General features: G+C 38.1%; 2 protein-coding genes across 2 annotated transcripts in view; one reads left to right on the top strand and one right to left on the bottom strand.

Moving 5' to 3' along the window:
• LOC126379664 (lachesin) overlaps nucleotides 1-6972 on the top strand; it is a 36399-nt gene extending 29427 nt beyond the window's left edge. The window contains exons 9-10 of the mRNA XM_050028479.1: nucleotides 5646-5813; nucleotides 6699-6972. Coding sequence (XP_049884436.1) covers nucleotides 5646-5813; nucleotides 6699-6845 — 315 coding nt within the window. The 3' untranslated portion in view covers nucleotides 6846-6972. The remainder of the gene's footprint in view (nucleotides 1-5645; nucleotides 5814-6698) is intronic.
• An 8033-nt stretch (nucleotides 6973-15005) lies between these two features.
• On the bottom strand, nucleotides 15006-23894 carry LOC126379663 (zinc finger protein 32-like). Its single transcript, XM_050028478.1, has 10 exons — nucleotides 23670-23894; nucleotides 22638-22724; nucleotides 22128-22175; nucleotides 21291-21387; nucleotides 20578-20711; nucleotides 20062-20196; nucleotides 18420-18521; nucleotides 17762-17857; nucleotides 15424-15582; nucleotides 15006-15095 (listed from the first exon to the last, which is right to left on the bottom strand). The coding sequence occupies exons 1-10, from the start codon at nucleotides 23802-23804 to the stop codon at nucleotides 15006-15008; spliced, it is 1083 nt and encodes a 360-aa protein (XP_049884435.1). The 5' UTR covers nucleotides 23805-23894.
• Between the last annotated feature and the right edge of the window lie 344 nt (nucleotides 23895-24238).

Here is a 24238-nt window from a genome sequence, read left to right as displayed (position 1 = left end):
TCATTTTCACCCGCGAGTAGTAAGTTTCGCCTAAGAATGCTGTCGACTCCTTCCACCAACCTTCATGAATCGATCAATTCTACAGTTTTCTAAGAGTTGCCACTCATAGTCAATACATTTGCATAAATTTTACCCCTAAGTAGTAAGTTTGGCCTAAGAATGCTGTCGACTCCTTCCACCAACCTTCATGAATCGATCAATTCTACTGTTTTCTAAGAGTTGCCACTCAAAGTTAATACACTCGCATCATTTTTACTACTAAGTAGTAAGTTTGGCCTAAGAATGCTGTCGACTCCTTCCACCAACCTTCATGAATCGATCAATTCTACAGTTTTCTAAGAGTTGCCACTCAAAGTTAATACACTCGCATCATTTTTACTACTAAGTAGTAAATTTGGCCTAAGAATGCTGTCGACTCCTTCCACCAACCTTCATGAATCGATCAATTCTACAGTTTTCTAAGAGTTGCCACTCAACGTCAATACATTCGCATCATTTTCACCCGCGAGCAGTAAGTTTCGCCTAAGAATGCTGTCGACTACTTTCACCAACCTTCATGAATCGATCAATTCTACAGTTTTCTAAGAGTTGCCACTCAACGTCAATACATTCGCATCATTTTCACCCGCGAGTAGTAAGTTTGACCTAAGAATGCTGTCGACTCCTTCCACCAACCTTCATGAATCGATCAATTCTACAGTTTTCTAAGAGTTGCCACTCAACATCAATACATTCGCATCATTTTCACCCGCGAGTAGTAAGTTTCGCCTAAGAATGCTGTCGACTCCTTCCGCCAACCTTCATGAATCGATCAAATATACAGTTTTCTAAGAGTTGCTACTCAACGTCAATACATTCGCATCATTTTCACCCGCGAGTAGTAAGTTTCGCCTAAGAATGCTGTCGACTCCTTCCACCAACCTTCATGAATCGATCAATTCTACAGTTTTCTAAGAGTTGCCACTCATAGTCAATACATTTGCATAAATTTTACCCCTAAGTAGTAAGTTTGGCCTAAGAATGCTGTCGACTCCTTCCACCAACCTTCATGAATCGATCAATTCTACTGTTTTCTAAGAGTTGCCACTCAAAGTTAATACACTCGCATCATTTTTACTACTAAGTAGTAAGTTTGGCCTAAGAATGCTGTCGACTCCTTCCACCAACCTTCATGAATCGATCAATTCTACAGTTTTCTAAGAGTTGCCACTCAAAGTTAATACACTCGCATCATTTTTACTACTAAGTAGTAAATTTGGCCTAAGAATGCTGTCGACTCCTTCCACCAACCTTCATGAATCGATCAATTCTACAGTTTTCTAAGAGTTGCCACTCAACGTCAATACATTCGCATCATTTTCACCCGCGAGCAGTAAGTTTCGCCTAAGAATGCTGTCGACTACTTTCACCAACCTTCATGAATCGATCAATTCTACAGTTTTCTAAGAGTTGCCACTCAACGTCAATACATTCGCATCATTTTCACCCGCGAGTAGTAAGTTTCGCCTAAGAATGCTGTCGACTACTTTCACCAACCTTCATGAATCGATCAAATATACAGTTTTCTAAGAGTTGCCACTCAACGTCAATACATTCGCATCATTTTCACCCGCGAGTAGTAAATTTGGCCTAAGAATGCTGTCGTCTCCTTCCGCCAACCTTCATGAATCGATCAATTCTACAGTTTTCTAAGAGTTGCCACTCAACGTCAATACATTCGCATCATTTTCTTCCGCGAGTAGTAAATTTGGCCTAAGAATGCTGTCGACTCCTTCCACCAACCTTCATGAATCGATCAATTCTACAGTTTTCTAAGAGTTGCCACTCAACGTCAATACATTCGCATCATTTTCACCCGCGAGTAGTAAATTTGGCCTAAGAATGCTGTCGTCTCCTTCCGCCAACCTTCATGAATCGATCAATTCTACAGTTTTCTAAGAGTTGCCACTCAACGTCAATACATTCGCATCATTTTCTTCCGCGAGTAGTAAATTTGGCCTAAGAATGCTGTCGACTCCTTCCACCAACCTTCATGAATCGATCAATTCTACAGTTTTCTAAGAGTTGCCACTCAACGTCAATACATTCGCATCATTTTCTTCCGCGAGTAGTAAATTTGGCCTAAGAATGCTGTCGACTCCTTCCGCCAACCTTCATGAATCGATCAAATATACAGTTCTCTAAGCTTTGCCACTCATAGTAAATACATTTGCATAAATTTTACCCCTAAGTAGTAAGTTTGGCCTAAGAATGCTGTCGACTCCTTCCACCAACCTTCATGAATCGATCAAATATACAGTTTTCTAAGAGTTGCCACTCAACGTCAATACATTCGCATCATTTTCACCCGCGAGTAGTAAGTTTGGCCTAAGAATGCTGTCGACTCCTTCCACCAACCTTCATGAATCGATCAATTCTACTGTTTTCTAAGAGTTGCCACTCAAAGTTAATACACTCGCATCATTTTTACTACTAAGTAGTAAGTTTGGCCTAAGAATGCTGTCGACTCCTTCCACCAACCTTCATGAATCGATCAATTCTACTGTTTTCTAAGAGTTGCCACTCAAAGTTAATACACTCGCATCATTTTTACTACTAAGTAGTAAATTTGGCCTAAGAATGCTGTCGACTCCTTCCACCAACCTTCATGAATCGATCAATTCTACAGTTTTCTAAGAGTTGCCACTCAACGTCAATACATTCGCATCATTTTCACCCGCGAGTAGTAAGTTTCGCCTAAGAATGCTGTCGACTCCTTCCACCAACCTTCATGAATCGATCAATTCTACAGTTTTCTAAGAGTTGCCACTCATAGTCAATACATTTGCATAAATTTTACCCTTAAGTAGTAAGTTTGGCCTAAGAATGCTGTCGACTCCTTCCACCAACCTTCATGAATCGATCAATTCTACTGTTTTCTAAGAGTTGCCACTCAAAGTTAATACACTCGCATCATTTTTACTACTAAGTAGTAAATTTGGCCTAAGAATGCTGTCGACTCCTTCCACCAACCTTCATGAATCGATCAATTCTACAGTTTTCTAAGAGTTGCCACTCAACGTCAATACATTCGCATCATTTTCTCCCGCGAGTAGTAAGTTTGGCCTAAGAATGCTGTCGACTCCTTCCACCAACCTTCATGAATCGATCAATTCTACAGTTTTCTAAGAGTTGCCACTCATAGTCAATACATTTGCATAAATTTTACCCCTAAGTAGTAAGTTTGGCCTAAGAATGCTGTCGACTCCTTCCACCAACCTTCATGAATCGATCAATTCTACAGTTTTCTAAGAGTTGCCACTCAACGTCAATACATTCGCATCATTTTCACCCGCGAGTAGTAAGTTTGGCCTAAGAATGCTGTCGACTCCTTCCACCAACCTTCATGAATCGATCAATTCTACAGTTTTCTAAGAGTTGCCACTCAACGTCAATACATTCGCATCATTTTCACCCGCGAGTAGTAAGTTTCGCCTAAGAATGCTGTCGACTCCTTCCACCAACCTTCATGAATCGATCAATTCTACAGTTTTCTAAGAGTTGCCACTCATAGTCAATACATTTGCATAAATTTTACCCCTAAGTAGTAAGTTTGGCCTAAGAATGCTGTCGGCTCCTTCCACCAACCTTCATGAATCGATCAATTCTACTGTTTTCTAAAAGTTGCCACTCAAAGTTAATACACTCGCATCATTTTTACTACTAAGTAGTAAGTTTGGCCTAAGAATGCTGTCGACTCCTTCCACCAACCTTCATGAATCGATCAATTCTACAGTTTTCTAAGAGTTGCCACTCAACGTCAATACATTCGCATCATTTTCACCCGCGAGTAGTAAGTTTCGCCTAAGAATGCTGTCGACTCCTTCCACCAACCTTCATGAATCGATCAATTCTACAGTTTTCTAAAAGTTGCCACTCAAAGTCAATACACTCGCATCATTTTTACTACTAAGTAGTAAGTTTGGCCTAAGAATGCTGTCGACTCCTCCCACCAACCTTCATGAATCGATCAATTCTACAGTTTTCTAAGAGTTGCCACTCAACGTCAATACATTCGCATCATTTTCACCCGCGAGTAGTAAGTTTCGCCTAAGAATGCTGTCGACTCCTTCCACCAACCTTCATGAATCGATCAATTCTACAGTTTTCTAAAAGTTGCCACTCAAAGTCAATACACTCGCATCATTTTTACTACTAAGTAGTAAGTTTGGCCTAAGAATGCTGTCGACTCCTCCCACCAACCTTCATGAATCGATCAATTCTACAGTTTTCTAAGAGTTGCCACTCAACGTTAATACATTCGCATCATTTTCACCCGCGTGTAGTAAGTTTGGCCTAAGAATGCTGTCGACTCCTTCCACCAACCTTCATGAATCGATCAATTCTACAGTTTTCTAAGAGTTGCCACTCAACGTCAATACATTCGCATCATTTTCACCCGCGAGTAGTAAGTTTGACCTAAGAATGCTGTCGACTCCTTCCACCAACCTTCATGAATCGATCAATTCTACAGTTTTCTAAGAGTTGCCACTCAACATCAATACATTCGCATCATTTTCACCCGCGAGTAGTAAGTTTCGCCTAAGAATGCTGTCGACTCCTTCCGCCAACCTTCATGAATCGATCAAATATACAGTTTTCTAAGAGTTGCTACTCAACGTCAATACATTCGCATCATTTTCTTCCGCGAGTAGTAAATTTGACCTAAGAATGCTGTCGACTCCTTCCGCCAACCTTCATGAATCGATCAATTCTACAGTTTTCTAAGAGTTGCCACTCAACGTCAATACATTCGCATCATTTTTACCCGCGAGTAGTAAGTTTGGCCTAAGAATGCTGTCGACTCCTTCCACCAACCTTCATGAATCGATCAAATATACAGTTTTCTAAGCGTTGCCACTCATAGTAAATACATTTGCATAAATTTTACCCCTAAGTAGTAAGTTTGGCCTAAGAATGCTGTCGACTCCTTCCACCAACCTTCATGAATCGATCAATTCTACAGTTTTCTAAGAGTTGCCACTCAAAGTCAATACATTTGCATAAATTTTACCCCTAAGTAGAAAGTTTGGCCTAAGAATGCTGTCGACTTCTTTCCCAACCTTTATTAATCGATCAAATACTTAGTTTTCTACAAGTTGCCACTCAAAGTGAATGCATTTGCATCATTTTTACCCCAAGTAATAAGTTTGTCCTAAGAAACGAGTCGATCCTTTCCACCAACCCTTGTACATTGATCAAATTATTTAGTTTTTTAAGACTTGCCACTTAAAGTCAATGCATTAACATCATTTTTGTCTTATAATCAAGTTTGGCCTGAGGAACCAGTTGACTCCTTTCACCGACCTTCACTATTATTCCCTTAGCATTATCCCGTTTTTCTCTGAGTCCGCTTACCTAACCTGAAGATTTGACAGGTCCGCTTTTACAGAAGCGACTGCCTGTATGACCTTCAAACTCGCGAAGGGAAAACCAGTCCAATACAGGTTAGGTCACATACCTCTGAAAACCAACCATCATTATTGATCAATTAAAAAGGTTAAGCCAGTCTTTAGTATACCGTTTAACTATCAGCTGTGCGTATCTTCTTTCTTGGCCTACAAAATACTTCACAAACCAATTATAAACCCAACCCCCTCTTCCAGATAAACGAATCGTTCCAACAGCCGGGCCGCTGGCACGACGTGGTGATCCCTGCGCCCGCGCCGGCGGGGTCATTGACTCACAAGGTTGCGCACGAGTTGCGCGGCCTGGAGGCCGGCGCGGTCTACGAAGCTATAGTGCAGGCTAAGAATAGATACGGGTGGAATGAGGTAAGGTTCTTAGTTACCTAGTACCTACTCTAGAAATAAAAAGATATAACATTACATAAGCTCACGACTATATCCCAATGGGGTAGTCAGAGGTACATCCATCGCAAGATGAACTAAGTACCCACACCTCACCAAGCTTTCTGTTAGACCAACGTGATAGGTGAGCCGTATCGCCGTCTATAATGGTCGAGACAACTGTGTTAGCGAAAACTGCATTTAAGATTTATTACTTTTTGGTGCAGGTCAACACGACAGGTTTTTTTTTTTGACATGACTTATTGTAGATTTGCCGCAGATGGCATTAACTACTTGGCCGGACAAATGGGGAGCGCTGAAGGCTCTCACCCGGTACAACGTTTAAGACAACAGGCCTGAGGGTGCCCAGTTGGGTGCGAACCTCGGCTCAGGGCGTCGTCTGAGAGGAAAAATATTTGAAAGAATTAATCGACCCTAGTGGGTCGATAGCGATAAGCGCTGAATGAGGGAAATCGTCGACCACGCCGGCGGGGTCGGTATCGGGGACCTGAAGTGTTTGGTCTCGCGAGCTGATTGGCTTGACTATAGTAAATAAAACACTGTTGTTTAAAAAATATGTTTTTAAATTGATTTTAGTGTGGGGGGAGGGGGTTAAAAAGCCACATCGAAGCAATTCATCTAAGAAAGCAATATTGCAATTTGACATTTGCGCATATAAAAGTAACTGCGCAATGCAATCAAATGTCAAATAGCAATATAATAGCTTTCTTAGATGATTTGCTTCGATGTGAGCATTTCTAAATGTAAAAAAAATTATAAAAGCATTTTTTTTTGTCCCATGAAAAGGAGGGCGCGACTACAGCAACCTGCCTGCAACTTCATTCATTGACTTGGTTATTATTTTTTCAGGTGAGTGACATATTCCAGTTCCACACACTGGGAGGGATGCACACAGTTCACGCCGACGAACTCACACCAATGTTCGCGTCCAGCGCCAGGCACAAACTGAGCACGACCGTTGCCGCGCTCGCCTTATACACTCTAGCGCGACCCTGATTGGCCGACCGCCAACCAATCAAATAAGAGAAAGGAAAAGCGCGCGCAAACATTCCATTTTCGAATTTTGTATTTGTAATCGACGTTTAGGGTTTTGATAATTATTATTTTTTTAAATTTTATTTCTTTTTATAAGTCGTAAAACGATCTTAGAGATGACACCAATGGTTTTTTTTTTATTATTATTGTAAGATTATGAAGTGTTGTGACTTAGAGACTGCGCTTCGGTTTTTTTCGTATTAGACTATACAGGCTTGTTTAGGGATGTGTAAATATTAACGTATCAATTTGTAAACCCCAAATATAACGTTCATGGAGCGGGCAACGGTTAGAATATTTCAAATTAATTGTGAAATGAAATCCTGCTTTTCTTAAAAAATACCTTAAGTTGTTAAAATCCGTAAAATAGGGCTTTTGTTAAATGAAACCTCAGGGAAATTACAGACGGAGGTTGTTATATTTGGGCCAGATTTACACTATATTTTTTCTGCCACTTTTTGCGGGAGGTGAGTATACACATCCACCTGGTACATCGTATACCAAACGTCGAAATTCGGCAACGTACTAAAGTCGAAGATGTAGGTATACGAATCGCTAGGCTTAGGTGGAGATGGTGTAAGGCTGTTACTGAATGGTGGCCAAGGGGTACAATGCAGACCACCAGCCGGATCGGATGACATTGTGAGGTATGCCGGAAAGCAATGGATGAGACTTGCACAGGACCGGAAAGGATGGCGTGAAAAAGAGGAGGCCTGTACCCAGCAGTGGGTAGATACAGGCTGAGTAGATAGCGAGAGGTATACTCGTGCAGCACACATTTATCACCTCCGCACACTCATACGAAATTACAACATCTCTATATCTCTATAAAGCCTATCTAAAACAAAACCGTCACACAATAAACACGAACGGATTGTTCATGTACTTTGACAGAGAAGAACGCGTCCGCTTGGCAACTCCCGCCTAATTTCTCTGATTATGAAAGAGACTAATACCTACTTCGGATTGACCATTGAATTCTAAATATTTATCGACTATTGAATTCTAACCATCTTTCAACTGTTGCCCACTTCCTCGTGAAAGTTAAGAGCTGATTTCAACAAATTCACAAATGTTTACAAAGTTTGATTGTTTTAAAAAGGCATTTATCTTAGATGGCAATATTAAGTATAATTTTGTGCGGCGATACATAACATTACAAAAACTCACACCTATTTCCCGCCGAGGTAAGCAGAGACTGCATATCTGAGACGGAATAAGTTAATTGTCCACTAGCGCCATCTAGTGATAGTATCGTCAAACTAAAGTATTTTTTTAGAAATTAGCTCCTAACTGTCATCAAAATGTAATCTAGTCATCATCAAAATAAACTACATTTAGACATAGTTCATATTTTTCATAAATATCTTTTTTATTTGACATATTGGACTTGATTGAAATGTCTTCACTCACCTGTGCTTAAAGAAACTCGGAAAGAGAAAAATAAATCGAAAAATCCAACTAACTGTAGACTTATCGGCCAAGGAAATATTAATACTTAATGTTTCGGATAGATGGCGTAAGTTACATGACGATAAAAAAATATATGGACAAGGAGAGGGCCCGGTGGTGTAATACGTACACGCTCGTCCCGGTTTGACAAGAGCCTGGGTGAAATACCGACCGAATCCGACATTTTCGATTTATTTTTTCTCTATAGATGGGATTGTCTAACACAAGATGTTTTGAAAATTACTCCACTCGACTCGGCTTCAGCCGAGCATTTTGCGTTATACATTTGTCATCAAAAATACCGAAACGCTTCGCACGTTTACGTTTCGTTAGTTAAAAATTATGAAAAAAAAACTAAACATTATTTTACAGTGAAACTCATATCACAAGTCTTACTTCTTAATGTTTTTAATTCAGATTTAAAAATTAACGTGTTTTGTTGAACAAAAATTTGGAAGTGTTTCGATTTTTTGACGAGAATTAAATTTTATTTATTTTTTCAATCTTTGCTACATCTGAAATCTACTTCAAATCGTTTTATAATTTTGTATTAATTCTTCTAGTAGTAGGTATACATAACAGGATATAATATTTACATTCATACACAAAATTATATTATATCAAAATATATTTATCATTGATGGAATTTGGCACCCGCCTAGCTTAGTTTATATTTTTAACCAGAAAATAGCAAAAAATGCTCAATTGGAAAAAATACAAAAAATATAGAAACATTTCATATAAAATGTGTCGTGTTATTTTAAACATATTTTGTTGAAACATAATTATCAATAACATTTTATTATATCATAACATTTATAACAAAATGCTCCGTTTTTATAAAAGATTTTTACCCAATTCCATTGCTGAAAAATGAATATTTCTTCTCATACAAAAACATCCCATAAATGAATTTATTAACTATATTTAAGTAGTTAATATTTAATGTAAGCAATAAAAGTGTTAGTGATAATGCTATTTAGATTTTAATATTATGAAAACTGTGTATTTTTGTCTTAAAAAATGTTTCCTATTTTTTTTAAATAGTGATTATTGTAATTTTTGCGCTATTTTGCAATTTGGCGGGAAACAATGACGTTTACTATTAATATGTCTGGAGTCTCATTTTTTAATCGCTCGCATCCAACTCACGTTCGAAAACAAATACCCATTTCACATAGCGCATCAACTCGAACTTGTAATTTGCAAGATGAAACAAGTACATATTTGCGCTTGTTGAAGTTTTACAAGCGAGTGAAGGCGAGCATGCAAAAATAATACCCCCGTTCCATACGTTTTAGATTTTTTTTTTCTTAGGTTTTGGCTTCGCGCGTCTTGCGCATTTGCCACAGACAAAGATAGGGAAACGGATTCGTAGGTAAAACAAGGCGGAATTAGGAAAGAAAAAGGATCAGAAAGGTGGAGGATAAAATAAATATACCAGGAATTCTATATAAATAATTCGTTTTAGATTTAGTACCAATGGCGTTCTTTTTATAGTTTGGGACCCTTTTTATCTATCTATTTCGTCTCGGAGTAACTAGATGTCGCTACGAGTATATGACTTATAAGGTTACTGTTGGCAACACCAACACGCGCGCGCATGCGCGATACAAAGAGCCAGATGACAGGAGCGCCGCGCTGCGCGGGACCCGCCCACTTCTCGACCGACTCCGCCGCCGCCGCACGCGCGCTTGTTTATTAATTCGTCATATAATTATTTCGCTGTAATCTAAAGTAATTAAATACATTTTTATACTTGTATTTAGCGTCGTTTAATTTAATTGTCAACACACAGTCTACTTAACATTTTGGTCCTTCGAGCTACGCGCCTGCGCCCCTGCGCCACGCGTCCGCGCCCACTTCTCGACCGACTCCGCCGCCGCCGCACGCGCGCTTGTTTATTAATTCGTCATATAATTATTTCGCTGTAATCTAAAGTAATTAAATACATTTTTATACTTGTATTTAGCGTCGTTTAATTTAATTGTCAACACACAGTCTACTTAACAGTTACATATGGCAATAAGCTCCATCTAGTGACGGTGTGCCGTATCATATGAACGCTTTGACAGTTAGTACAAATTCTCACCATCGGCACTCTATTTACGCGCGTTTCGGCGCCTACTCTTCTAGTATGGCGAGGGACCCTCTTTTTATTTTGTAACGTGTTACTTCATGCTATTAATATCATCATTCCAAACGATTAATAATTAAACAGGACTACTTTTCTGTCCTGTCAACTAAGAAACTAATCTTTTTTTAGCACCAAAAATGGGGTTTTTCACAGTCAAAACCTAAAAAATGTTACAAATACAAACCTGACATGCCTCATACAAACTTTTTTCTTCCGCCGCTTAATTTTTTTAAGCCTAGCAATTATAGTAAACGTCATTTTTTATCCAATAAATTTTATTAATGTTTAGGTGCAATATTTAATTAATTTTAGTCGAAAAACAAAAGCAATAATCGTACACATCACTAGTCTTTATTTATTTATAAAAAAAAATAATTAATAAAAAAATAAAATAATTAATTAATAATGTAAAAAATGCCTATTTTATTCGTGTTCAATTTCATACTTTTTATTTAAGTTTCATTAAATAAAAAAAGGTTCAAGATTAAATTAATTTAGAAAAATATTTTTCTTTTATAAATCCGGCTATGTTATAATATTTTTATGTGTGTAGCATTTATCGCGCGTTCAAAATAATATTTTAATATTCCTACCATTTCTACAATAATAATAAAAATGTATCACTGCCGAAAACGACATTACTTTTTATATTTGATTTATTTTATTGTATTTATATTATTTTTTTCATATAAGGCATTTCGCCGATTTTTATATAAAAAATGAAGAATTAGATTGTAATTTTTCTAGAAAATGTCTAATTAAAAGAAGGTAACTAGTCGGTAAAATTGTACATTTGATGGGCTGTAGAAATTCGCCTCGAATTTTGTTCATTTTTTTTTTCAGAAAAAAAAACAATCCTGTAAGTAGTTAATAAACGTGTAAGTTTATTACAAAAATATTTTTTGTTTTATTACTTCCGAGCTAAGGAAGGGACGTTCAACCGTTGGTTCTGGCTACAAATCCTTTAATCTTTACCAACCCGCAGTGGAGCAGCGTGGTGGAGTACGCTCCATACCCCCTCCAGTTGATTGAGGGGAGCCCTGTGCCCAGCAGTGGGACGTATATAGGCTGTTTATTTTAAGTATGTGTATTTGTACGGGTCACGAGCATTAATATGTATACACTTTGGTACCATGTCACATTAACTTTTTTGACAAATTGAACTGTAAGTCTCACTTAATGTCAAATATGTTAGTGCGACAGGGTTCTAAAGTGGGGACATTATATTGCTCATGACTGTACTCTACTGGAAAAACTTTTGTCCTACTCTCTCCCCCTTACTCTTTAGCGGCTTACGTCAATTCAGACTAAAGTCAGACCCAGAGGGGGTGAGGTAAATTTACCTCCGCGCCCGATACGCATTGGCGCGGGGCGGAGTAAACCAATCAAATTTTCTTCCACCTCCCTCTAAACTCTAACCAAAATCCCCGTCCGACAAAACAAACAACAATCTCCCGCCTTCAAAGATTTTTATCTTTTTTATTTTTAATTTCGGCCAGTGTTGCAATGACTCGTAAATATTTTACTCGATTAAAATTGACCTTACACTTTTGTATACTTAAATAAATGGGTGAATATCAAAATGTATCAAGTTTGGTGGCGAACTGTCATATCATTTTTTCGTGAAAAATTGGGGAAATTGGGAAAATTGGGAATTGAAAACTTCCTTTTTCATGTCGGAACCGAGGATCCTTTTGGATCTTTTTCATGTCGGAACCCAATTTTTCACGAAAAAATAATATGAAATTTCGCCACCAAACTTGAAATTTTGAGATTCACCCAAATATATATTTTTATTGTTGTAAAACATTCCAACACAATGTTATTTAGTTTAAGGAATAAATAAATAAAAATAAAATACTATTCATTTTATGTAACTTTTAATAGAATTTACTTAACTGACACTTACAAATATAAGTCTTCCAATAAAACTAAATAATAGGCATTTTGAACATCATATATTCAACATTAAGGATTTGGGTGGTAAAAAGGCCACATCGAAACAATTCATCTAAAATAGCAATAGCCCCGATTCCTGGTAACACCTCCTAATTCATGTTCAGCCTGTGGCCATGATCAGGCTGACTTGGAGCATATTGTGATGAGATGTCCTGAACTCAACTTACATAGATTGATATTGGCAGCAGATTTAGCCCTCGTCACCGAAGGTGCGCCCGTGCCACACACGTTGGATGGACTTTTATCAGATGTAAAATACTTTGTGCCGCTGTACAAATTTATGTTGAACTCCGAATTCGAACTGTGATTGTGATGATGTGATTTGTTGTGTGAACTTGGCGTGAAGTGAACGTTAAATTAATGACAGGCTTAAAAGGCTACTAGGCCAGAGCCGTTAAACCCTTTCCAAAAAAAAATATATTTTAAGTTATACCTGTCATTTTCTTATCCGCCGAAAACGAAAGGGACGGATAATTGACAACTGTTATTTTGAATATGAATGAACAACCCGGGCGAATAAAATAGGCATCTCGCTGACAAGCAATCCGTTTAACGTGTGCTGTCAACTTAATTCTGACGGGTTCTTGGCCAATATAACATTTTGGAAGGGTTTTTAAACTTATATAAAATTACAAAAAAAAAACAATTGGCATAAAAATATTTTATGGTTGTCGATTACCCGTCCCTTTCCTTTTCGGCGGATAAGAAAATGACAGATATTGTTGAAGTATTTGTAAACGAATATATTTTATTTTATTGTTACTTTCATACTTTACAGCTAACATAATTTATATCATTACATAGCTTAAATTCTTGTTGTCCAATTAAAAAGTATGACAAATCAAATTTTACATTATAATACGAGCGAATACTATATATCTGCCGTGTTGTATTTTTTGCTTGCTCCCAATCAAATCCAAGTCTATTCTTATAATTTGATTCTTTTATGCCCATAATCCTTCAGGTATAACTTAAAATAAAATTAGACGGTGCGTATCGGAATCGGCGCCATTGCGCACTTACATTTATATGCGCAAATGTGAAATAGCAATTTTGCTTTTCAGATGAATTGCTTCTATGTGGCCTTTATAACCCCCCAGTAATTAGTGTTAAGTGTCGTTTCATAAATACTTAGGTCTTCCGAAGGTCTTCATGTAGTCATTTCCTCCTTCCGCGGCGTCCTGGTAACCTATGTCCTCGACCACATATTCCGTGTCAGCATCCAACAGTTTTAACTGCAAGGACAAATTAAAAACAATGAAACTTTCCAGGCCGCAAAAAAAAACACAGATTGCAAACTACGGTCGACCGCAAGTCTTTCGTTCGCGCCATTTTTATATTGAATGAAAAAATATAAAAGAAAACTGCTTAGATATTCCCAACATTCCAAATTTAAAATTTAAAAAGTATAAAATTACCTGCCAGCACTCTTTAGTAATAAAATAAGTTTTTATATCTCGTCTCAAAACTTAACACGAGATTTATTATACAAGGTGGTAGTGATTATTTTTTATTTTTTTCTATGAGTATATTTGCAATCAGTAAACGTCCGTTTGTGTTACTATGAGCAGGGGCCTGTTTAGTAAAACTTACAATTGTAAATTACAACGACAATTTGGTGTTCATTACGTATCTAATATGAAACTGTGAAGTATTCGTTATCACACACTCCGCAATGTACATCAAATTGTCATTGTAATTTACAATTGTAAGTTTTATTAAACAGGCCTCAGATCGTAACAAAAACTTTGAGTGATGATTCAGGCCATGATTCTGAGTTGACGTCAAGAGGAATTTTCCGTCGCAAAATAATAGAACGTAAAATAATAAAAAAAAAACACTATTCATGAATTTTCCGACAGGAAAATCCACTTGATCCACATCAGTATTCGTTACGATGTCACTAACACCCTGTATTTTTTTGGGAACGTAGCCTGTAAATTCCCTCATTAATGTAACTGTTTTTTCTTACATAACTTTAGAATTAGTATAGGTTCCGGCAAACTTCTTGAGCATCGACCTTGACTGCGCACAACCGAATTTTAGATCTCTTTGGTGGTGCGGTACGGGGCGCGGGGGCGGGTGAGTCCCGCATCGACCGGCTATTGGTAGATCAGTCGATACTTCCCCCGCGCACTCTGTCTTCGTCCCTTTGACTCCCGAATACACTTGCGTGCAGTGAAACTGTCACGTTTTTGTTATTGCTCTTTTGTTAGTTTTTTTTTGTTATTGCTCATTTGTTTAAGTTTAAGAATTAGTTACTAGCACGAGGTCTATGTCTACAGATCCAAAACCTAGCACTAGCTCTGGTATTGCTGGTTTCAACCTCATGGAAGGAATATTATACTTACCTGACGATTAGTTTTTTATTAAATATAATAATATGATATAAGTTTTAATAAACTATATAATAATATAAGTTTAGTTTTATTTACATGATTAAATAATATAATAATTGTTTTTTTTTTAATGAACTTAAGAAATTAATCAGAAGTTCATTTTTTTTGCACGGAAGTGTACGTGCGCAAACTTTCCCCCCTACGACACTCGATGCTCAAGAAGTTTGCCAGGAGTTATACCTTAGCTCCGGAGATATTGGTATCTTTGGTCGTCACTTTAACACGTTTGGTTCCACTTTTGTCCGCATCAGTGCGCATTTCAATCTGAAAAAAAAAAGAAAATTAGCATTATTTCGGCCTAGGCGTGTTTTGAAGAACATATCACAAAAATCACTTTGTGATCCCTAGTTTCGTTAGGACATTACAGGCTGATCACCTGATTGTCCGAAAGTAAGATGATCCGTGCTTCGGAAGGCACGTTAAGCCGTTGGTCCCGGGTACTATTTACTGATGTAAGTGAGTAATCGTTACCTGAGCCATGTCAGGGGCCTTTGGCGGCTCAACTATAACCCTGACACCAGGGTTGATGAGGTTGGTATTCTACCTCACAACCCACACGATAAGATAATTATGATTGGACAGAATTGTTTACCAGTTGATTCCGTCGTAGGCACTTCAACTTCCTCGCGGCACTCTTGTACGGCGCGGGCATCTTGAGGTGGACTGTCTGGACATGCAGCTTCATGGAGTTGGATTGCGTGAAGGTTTTACCACACTCCGGACAGGCGTAGGGCTTTACACCAGTATGTACCTGAAGAACATTCAAATTATAATGAATGAATGAAATATTTATTTCAGATATTTATCCATATTTTGTTAGTAATTGAAGATTATATCTAAGTTAGTAAAATTTATAATTTTCATTGGATGTCACATGCATGTACATCCAGTGAGTGAGGATGGGACTGTCCATCCTTTGTGAGACCACCTTCAGGAGACTGTTGCTGCTGCCCCGCACTCGCTCCCACAGAGAAGCCACACGCTTGCGTAGAACAGCCTGGAAGCCATCAGTGCTCCAGGAGGCGAACATACCCGAGGCACTGCAGCGCCAGGGCAGCCCCAACAACCCCCTGAAGGCGTTATTATATTTAACGCGCAGAGCACTACAGCTGAGCCGGTCCGCTGACCATCTTATCTAGCCTAAAGTGTCCCACTGCTGGGCAAAGGCCTCCCTCCATTTCTACCAGGACTCTCTCTCCAGTGCTTCCTCCGGCCAGCCTTCCAGGAAAGCATCCAAGTCGTCGCGCCATCTCCGCCTCGGTCTGCAGCTCCTGCGTCTCTCTCTATTCGGAGACCATTCTGTGGTGATCTTAACCCACAGGTCGTTAGGCATCCGACGGACGTGACCTGCCCAATCCCACTTCAACTTGGCGCCTGCGTGGACCACGTCCGCAATTTGAGTCTTAGAACGAAGCGTGATGTTTCTGACACTATCAGTCAGTTTCAAACCCAACATGCTGCGTTCCATTACGATACACTTCTAGACAAACTATACGACACGGGTGTAAGAGGAATAGCACACCAGTGGCTAACCTCATATCTCTCAAAACGTGTGCAATATGTAGACATAGAGAATACTGATCTTAACACCGGGAAAATACAACATGTAAGATCAGACAAAATCAATATCAAAAACTCTATCCCTCAAGGTACGGTCCTTGGTTGCATAAAGGAAGAGAAATTCTCCTGTTTCGAAAAAATACTAAAAAAGTATTTGTTAAATAAAGCCTTTTATAAGATAGAAGAGCTATTTAATGATTGTAATAAGTTAAATAAATAATATAATATTATTGTTATCTAAATATATAAAATAAAGCTTTATTACTGATAATTACTTAAAAATAATAATAGTATAAGTAGGTAGTATATATTATATAATTTCTAAATTCTAAAGTTATTAATGTAAAAAATTGTTTATATTTTTTTAGTTTTAAGTTATTCTTGGAATACTTTTGCGGTGCCCTTACAGGGTGTCACATGCTTGTACATTATTTACTTTAAGAACTGTGAACCACCATGTGACATGCAACAAATAAATAAATAAATAAATTCCATTGCTCGCTGGCAGACCTGAAGTTTGGACCTTTGAGCCTTTGTCAAAGACCAAGTCTGACCAGACCGTGCATACCGCTGACCATATGTAGATCAATATTTTGTTTTTTTTACCGACTTCAAAAAAGGAGGAGGTTCTCAATACGACCGTATTTTTTTTATTATTAAAGAACGGCTAGGGTTGATGTCAACAGCAACGTTCAAGTTGAAGAAGCTTATTGTGTAGTTCAAAAATGTTAAATATACAGGTTTATCCATGATAATTAAGTTGGATAAATGATTCTGATTATGATTCTATACCAATAAAAAAAAGATAAAAGATGAATAATTAATTATATCTGTTCAGCTTTATCCCGTTTTTCACAGGGTCCGGAAACCTAACCTGAAGTTTCCACAGGTCCGGTTTTTAACAGAAGCGACTGCCTGTCTGACTTCTCAATCCGCGAAGGGAAAACCAGCCCAATGCAGGTTAGGTCACATACCGCCGAAAATGCATACATATCTCGGGAATGTTTCCTCACTATGTTTTCCTTCACCGCTGAGCACGTGTTTATCATTTATGATCCAAACATGAATTCTAAAACAAATTCGACCGGTTTAGGCCTGTGCTGGATTCGAACCGGCGTCCTCAAAGTGAGAGGCAAGGGACCAACTGGACCACCACGGCTCCCATAAAATGTCTGTTATGCATGGAATTAGAAGGTTAACCTTTTCATGGACAGAGTCCATGGGTCATTGATGGTCCATAATAGGTAGTATGACACCTTGGAATCGGAACGTCTGTAGACGTTCTGTCCTCGAAAAAAACGAAACAATGTACAGCGCCATTTATATTTTTTGAGTTGCAGTTTTTTTTTTAAATCAAAAGTGCCACTTACCCTGTCGTGTCGCAATAAGGCAGCCTTATTGCTGAATGCCTTCGTACAATCTGAACACTGGTAAGGCCGTTCACCCGTATGTGTGCGTATATGAATCTGAAAATTAACATGCCAATGAGTAGATGCCATCTCTAATATTTTGAAAACAGGACAAGACGCGTGAAAACCCCGGATTTTAGAGTCCGAAAGCCAGACATGTCAACAAGATCTATGCATTCATGCTTGCATGGGTTTTTGTTACGATATTCATATCGTAACGATGAATCGACAGTGTGTGTCTTTACGATCAACGATTCTATTTTGTCTCACTCTGACGCCGGTCGTCACACCCTTTTTTCTTTTGTTTGTTGCTTTATTTTTTTGTTTTGTAGCCGAATCAAAGTAACCGCCACATAGGTAAGGAAAAGAAGTTAATTTTCCATTTTATTAGACACGTATTGAATTATTATAACACGTGTTTATACTTCAGTTTCAAATAAATAAATGATCGATCGTTACGACCAATCGTTACTTGTATGAGCGTCATGAGCGACCAATCGTCACGATTTTCATCAGATCGATCGTACAGACGAATCGTACCATATATGGGGCCCTTTATGTCAATAAAGAAAAAAATATCAAAAGATAGGCAGGCTTATTTTTAAAAGAGATCCGTTACCTGTAGAAACAATGGCATGGTGAAAGCTTTCGGGCACATGGTGCATTGGTATGGCTTCTCCCCAGTGTGCACCCTTTGGTGATATCGGAGCGCTGCGTTCGACTGGAACAAAATATAAATCACACATCATACACACAAGCTCATGACTATCAATGAGGAACTTTCTATGCTACGTTCCCCAAAAAAATATAGATGGCGCTGTCCATAATTTATTTATTTACTAAAGTAACGCGTATTTAATGTGATAATTACCTATTTTTATGTCAATTTTGACTTATGCCGTATTCGACTTATGCCATGTTTGATTATGCCATGATAGATTTATGCTAGTTTGATTTACGTCAGATTTGATTTATGCCGGTTTTGACTTGTGCCATGTTTTAATTATGCCAATTTTGAATTATGCTAGTATTGGCTTATGCCAGTTTTGATTTATGATAAGTTAGACTAATGCCAATTTTGACTTATGCTAGTTTTGTCTTATGCCAGTTTTAACTTTTGTCGCTTTTGATAGGTTCTCTATTTTTACTCATAAAATTTTATGTAATAATTTACCATGGCATACTGTTACTTGTCCTATTATTAGGACAAGTAGTATTAATTATATAGTATTAATTTGTCATAACTTATTAAGCATAATTTTGAAACTCATAACTACTATAAGCATAATAATTAATGACAATAATGATATAAGCATAATTATAATAAACATAAAAACTATACTCGGATTAAAGAAAGTTTTGGCACATCTTTGAACATTTTCGAAACTTACTTTTTCCCTGGCTGCATTTGGTTCATGATTGTGACTTTTTATATTTTTTGACACTATTTCATGCTGTTGGTATACTATACGTGTGTAAGATAAACATGCCGGCGGCGTAGGGGTGGCCCATGGGCCACCCCCGCCGCACCCTAACCTACTGTTATGCCTTGTAAAAATTATGACAAAACACTATTATCCTAAAAAATAATTATGGATACATATTGCGAATCAAATTTATACCAACAAATATTAGTCCAAAAATCACTTATACCTAACAAACCAGTACTACTAGATATTATATGGGAAAATACTATTATGCTAAAAAACGTTATGCAAACAGGATAATGATAATTAAAATTATGACAGTAACATTTATGCATTTTAAGAGAATCCCCTTTTGATATAAGCCACTTTTGATTTATGCCAATTCAGATTTATACAAATTTTATACATTTATTTATATTTTGATGTGTCGCTTGTGATTTATGTTGTTATTTTATTTATGCCCCTTTTGACTTTTGCCAGTTTTGACCTGCGCGACTTGATTTATGCCAATTTTTTTCAATTTATTTATTTAAATTTTGATCCATGCCGTTTTTTTTTTATTTATGCCAGTTTTGTATTTGCCACATTAGATCTATGCCAATTATGATTTCTACTAGGTTTTATTTATGCCAGTTTCAACTTATGCCACCTTTGATTTATGTCGCTATTGGCTTATACCAGTTTAGACTTGATTTGGCCAATTTTGATTTACGCTTGTTCTGACTTACGATTGTTTTGATTTATGCCATAATTCAAAAGTGGGAAAAGTAACAGCCAATTTCAATTTCTCTACCCCCCCCCCCCTCTCTCTCTTTCTCCCTCTCTCTCTCTCACCGCGTACTTCTTCCCGCACACATTGCAGACCGCCTTCTTGCTCAGCTCATACACCTGCCGCTCCGCTTTGGACTTGGTGTGCATCCGAGCCACGTGCAGGTTCACTGACCGCTCCGATTTGAATGACTTGCCACACTGGAAAACAAAAAAAGCATAGCAATTTGCGCTATTTATAATCTGCGTTGTCAGGACCCCATCAACCCTGTTAGCCAGGCACCATATGCCCATGACGTAACTCAAGTATCGACTGCTTACTTACTATCAGTAAGTAGTAACCGGGACCAACGGCTTAATGTGCCTTCCGAAGCACGGATCATCTTACTTTCGGACAATCAGGTGATCAGCCTGTAATATCCTAACCAGACCAAAGTGAGTAATCGTTACATGGGCCGTCTTTGCGCCTTTGCCTGCCTTTAGCGGCTCAGTAATAACCCTGACACCAGTGTTGATGAGGTTGGTATTCCACCTCACAACGCTCGCGATAGAAGGCTACACTAAAGCAGTGAAGTGGCGTACCTTCTCGCAGTAGAACAACTCGTCCTTAACCAGCTCCCTATCGTAATCATGCTCCTGGTTCCCCTCCCCCAGTATCACCTCCTCGTCCAATATCTGCTCCTTCTTGAAGGTCAGTTGGCTGCATGCCAGCTCCACTGTAACAGACATTTATTTCAATTTATACACATCATCATCATCATCAGGGCCCAGTGCGGCTTGATGGTTATTAACGACTGCTAATGCAGCCGGGACCAACGGCTTAACGTGCCTTCCGAAGCACGGAGGAGCTCGAGATGAAAACTTTTTTTTTGTGGTCACCCATCCTATGACCGGCCTTTGCGAAAGTTGCTTAACTTCAACAATCGCAGACCGAGCGCGTTAACCGCTGCGCCACCGAGCTCCTCATAATTTATACACACATACATTCCGTACTTCGGGCACGTTAAGCCGTTGGTCCCGGCTATTAGCCGTAAAAACACCTCCACCAACCCGCATTGGAGCAGCGTGGTGGAGTATGCTCCATACCCCCTCCGGTTGATTGAGGGGAGGCCTGTGCCCAGCAGTGGGGACGTTAATGGGCTGATTATGATGATGATGATTAGAGTAGTCGTTACATGAGCCATGTTAGGAGCCTTTGGCATCTCAATAATAACCCTGACACCAGGGTTGATGGCGTTGGTAATTCACAGACTGATGAGGCTACCACAGACCATGGAATAAGAATGTGTTCGTACCTTCTAGAGGCGATACCTCCTGTCCCTGGTACTCATACTGCAGTATCTGGTCTGGTAAATCGCTCTGTGGGACCACGTACTCGTCAGCCACCTCTTCCTGAAGGAAAAAATAAATTAGAAGTGCGTATTAAACGTTTAGGCGCCGCTACTCCAAAAACGCACCCCTGATGCCGGCCAGCAGCGGTATCAGTGCTGGTTGGAGGCCGAGGAACTGGATTCTGGTAGGGCTCTAGCTAGAACATCATGCACCGATTGAGAAACTGGTCGGTGTACTGCGGAACGGAAGGCGATTGGAGCAACCACTCTTCTACACGCCCTATCTATGGAGTAATGAAAATGGAGACGATTACTCCACCGACAAGAGCGCAGCTCTTAAATAAAGAGAGAGAGAGATTAAACGATTGATGAATGTGAAGGAAGCAAGAGAAGTGTGTCAGAATCGAAGCAAATGGAACTCTATAGTCTCTACTTACCCCGGTGGGAAATGAGATTTTATGTATATTAAATATAAACATAACCCTATATCTTTGGAGTAGTCTGAGGTACAGTCATGAGCAATATAATGTACCCACTTTAGGAGTCTGTCGCATTAACATATTTGACATTTAGTGAGACTTACAGTTCATACATACATACATAAACTCACGCCCGTAATCCCAAATGGGGTGGGCAGAGCCACAAGTAATCAAAGACAACTTGCAGCCACTTACAGTTCAATTTGTCAAAAAAGTTAATGTGACATGGTACCAAAGTGTATACATATTAATGCTCGTGAACGTACCTCTGACTACCCCAGTAGGAATTTATAGTCGTGAGTGTAAGAAGAAGTATACTCACCGTTTCGTATATTATTTCCTGTTTTATATCAACATCGTCGTTTAGAGGCTGAAATAAATTAAATATGAATATGAATACAAAGATTTTCCATTAGATTTTGGAAACAAAATCTTGCTTTAATAATGGTGCTAATTCTTGTAGATACCATCTAATTTTATTTTAAGTTATATCTGTCATTTTCTTATCCGCCGAAAAGGAAAGGGACGGGTAATCGACAAGCATAAACGGAACACACGTCAATTTTAAGCACAAATCTAAAAACAACCGTCTAAAAATTTTACATTGGCCAATAACCCGACAGAATTAAGTTGACAGCACACGTCAAACGGCTTGCATACCAGCTTGATTCGCCCGGGTTGATTCGCCTTGTTTTACACGTCAATACACGTAACGTCAATGTGTAGTGTCTGTGTAAAACAAGGTGTTTTGTATGAAGTGTCTGAGGTGTGGCTGTGTCCCTATTACACTTACACCTCCCGGCTGGCATTCATGTTTTTAAGTAATACTTACTTCTTCTTCTTTGATTCTAGTTTCTTCTTTGATATTATTTGGAGTTATAATGTATACATATTTAGAGCTCGGTTGGCTCGATTCAGCCTGAAAAAAATAAAGTTTCGTTTACGCAAAAAAAAGAAATAGGTAGGTTCGGTATTGTTTCGGTAGGTAGGTATTAGAAGGTTTTTACGGCTTTGGTTGCTAGACCATTGGCCGAAAAGTGATACTTAAATAACAAAATTGAGAAAATTAACAATAAATCTAGACCGCTAATAAAGCTAAGAACTTAAAAGATTATCAAAAAATATTCTTTTTAAACTCAAACTACTTATCTAAACTTGCATTAGAAGGCTTTTTCTTAACGTTTATGTTCGAAATTCAAATTTAAAATTTTAACTCTAGTTTTGTTGAACAAAATTCTTGGTAACAGACAATATAGATTTCTCATTGCTATTTTCATTATTTTCTTTTAAACTTGTTTACCCCTTGGGGAAAGGCAAAGGCAAAGCCGTGCAGCCGAATATTTTCATTAAACAAATAATTTGTTAAGTAAATTGTGGGTATCTGGAATCTACTGCTTGGCGTTCAGAAGCACGCATGATTTTACATTCGAACGATCGCGTGATCAGCCCGCAATGTCCTAAGTCCTAACCAAACTAGGGATCACAAAGTGATTTTTGTGATGTCCCCACCGGGAATCAAAAACGGGATTTCCACAATGAAAGACAACACTTATGTAGCAAAATAACTATATAATCACGATTTGTGCCTCTGTCTACCCCAGTATGGGTTACGGGCGTGATTTTAACTTTTGCAAAACTACAATAATCAAATCACAATCAGTCAACCAATTAGATAACGCGAAGCCGCTATGAATTATGGGCTATGATTTACCAAGATTGGTCTGAGGAAGCGACTAATACCTAATCAAAATAGTAAAAAATAAAATCGCACGAAGATTCAACATTACGAAACACCTTTCGAAATTTTCGCGGGCAATTCAAACAATTAACCTTTACAAATAATACGAAATTTACGAATACAAACCTTTTCCTTCTTTTTATTATTATGATCTTTCTCCAAATGTTCCCTCAAAGTTTCTTCACTAGGAAAATTATCGCCACATTTACAGATTATATAGTGAGTACTCACAAACGAACAGTATACCATATCGTTATCCATTTTCTACCACAGATATCAAAAACTCTTAAAACTTCAATTTATTATCTGAGAAAATACGACGCCATAATACCAATTTTATTCTGTGGCAAAATGGCGACGTTGTGTAATGCTAGTGATGTGGTTGATCAACCGAAATCGATATTGTCTTATTTATTTATAAATAAAAAAAGGAAATTTTTATCTTAAAATTTCAAATATTTTAGCTTTTATAATGAAACTAAGCTATTTAGAATGAATTCATGATTATAGTATTAATGCAGTTATTTGTGAATAAAAATTTTATATTTCAATGCAATTAAACCGATATTTTTCAAAATATGATTGAAATCTCAGCTCTATTTATTTGTAAGTTGGTCATGTTGGCTACATTGAACGTCACTCATGAGAGCACGTTCATAAAAATCACATGTAACTTATAACTTACAAATAACAAC

The sequence above is a fragment of the Pectinophora gossypiella genome, chromosome 29 (assembly GCF_024362695.1).
Source record: "Pectinophora gossypiella chromosome 29, ilPecGoss1.1, whole genome shotgun sequence".
In the NCBI taxonomy this organism is placed as follows: Eukaryota; Metazoa; Arthropoda; class Insecta; order Lepidoptera; family Gelechiidae; genus Pectinophora; species Pectinophora gossypiella.
The sequence above is the reverse complement of the archived record's forward strand: the minus strand, read 5'-3'. Positions and strand labels throughout refer to the sequence as shown.

Excerpts from the sequence above, each read along its gene's own strand:
- LOC126379663 (XM_050028478.1), bottom strand. The coding sequence starts at position 23,804 with ATGGATAACGATATGGTATACTGTTCGTTTGTGAGTACTCACTATATA. Across the intron at positions 17,858-18,419 it reads CCATGCCATTGTTTCTACAG|ATTCATATACGCACACATAC; the intron begins GTAACGGATCTC and ends GTTAATTTTCAG. Across the intron at positions 15,583-17,761 it reads CCTTATTGCGACACGACAGG|GTACATACTGGTGTAAAGCC; the intron begins GTAAGTGGCACT and ends AATGTTCTTCAG.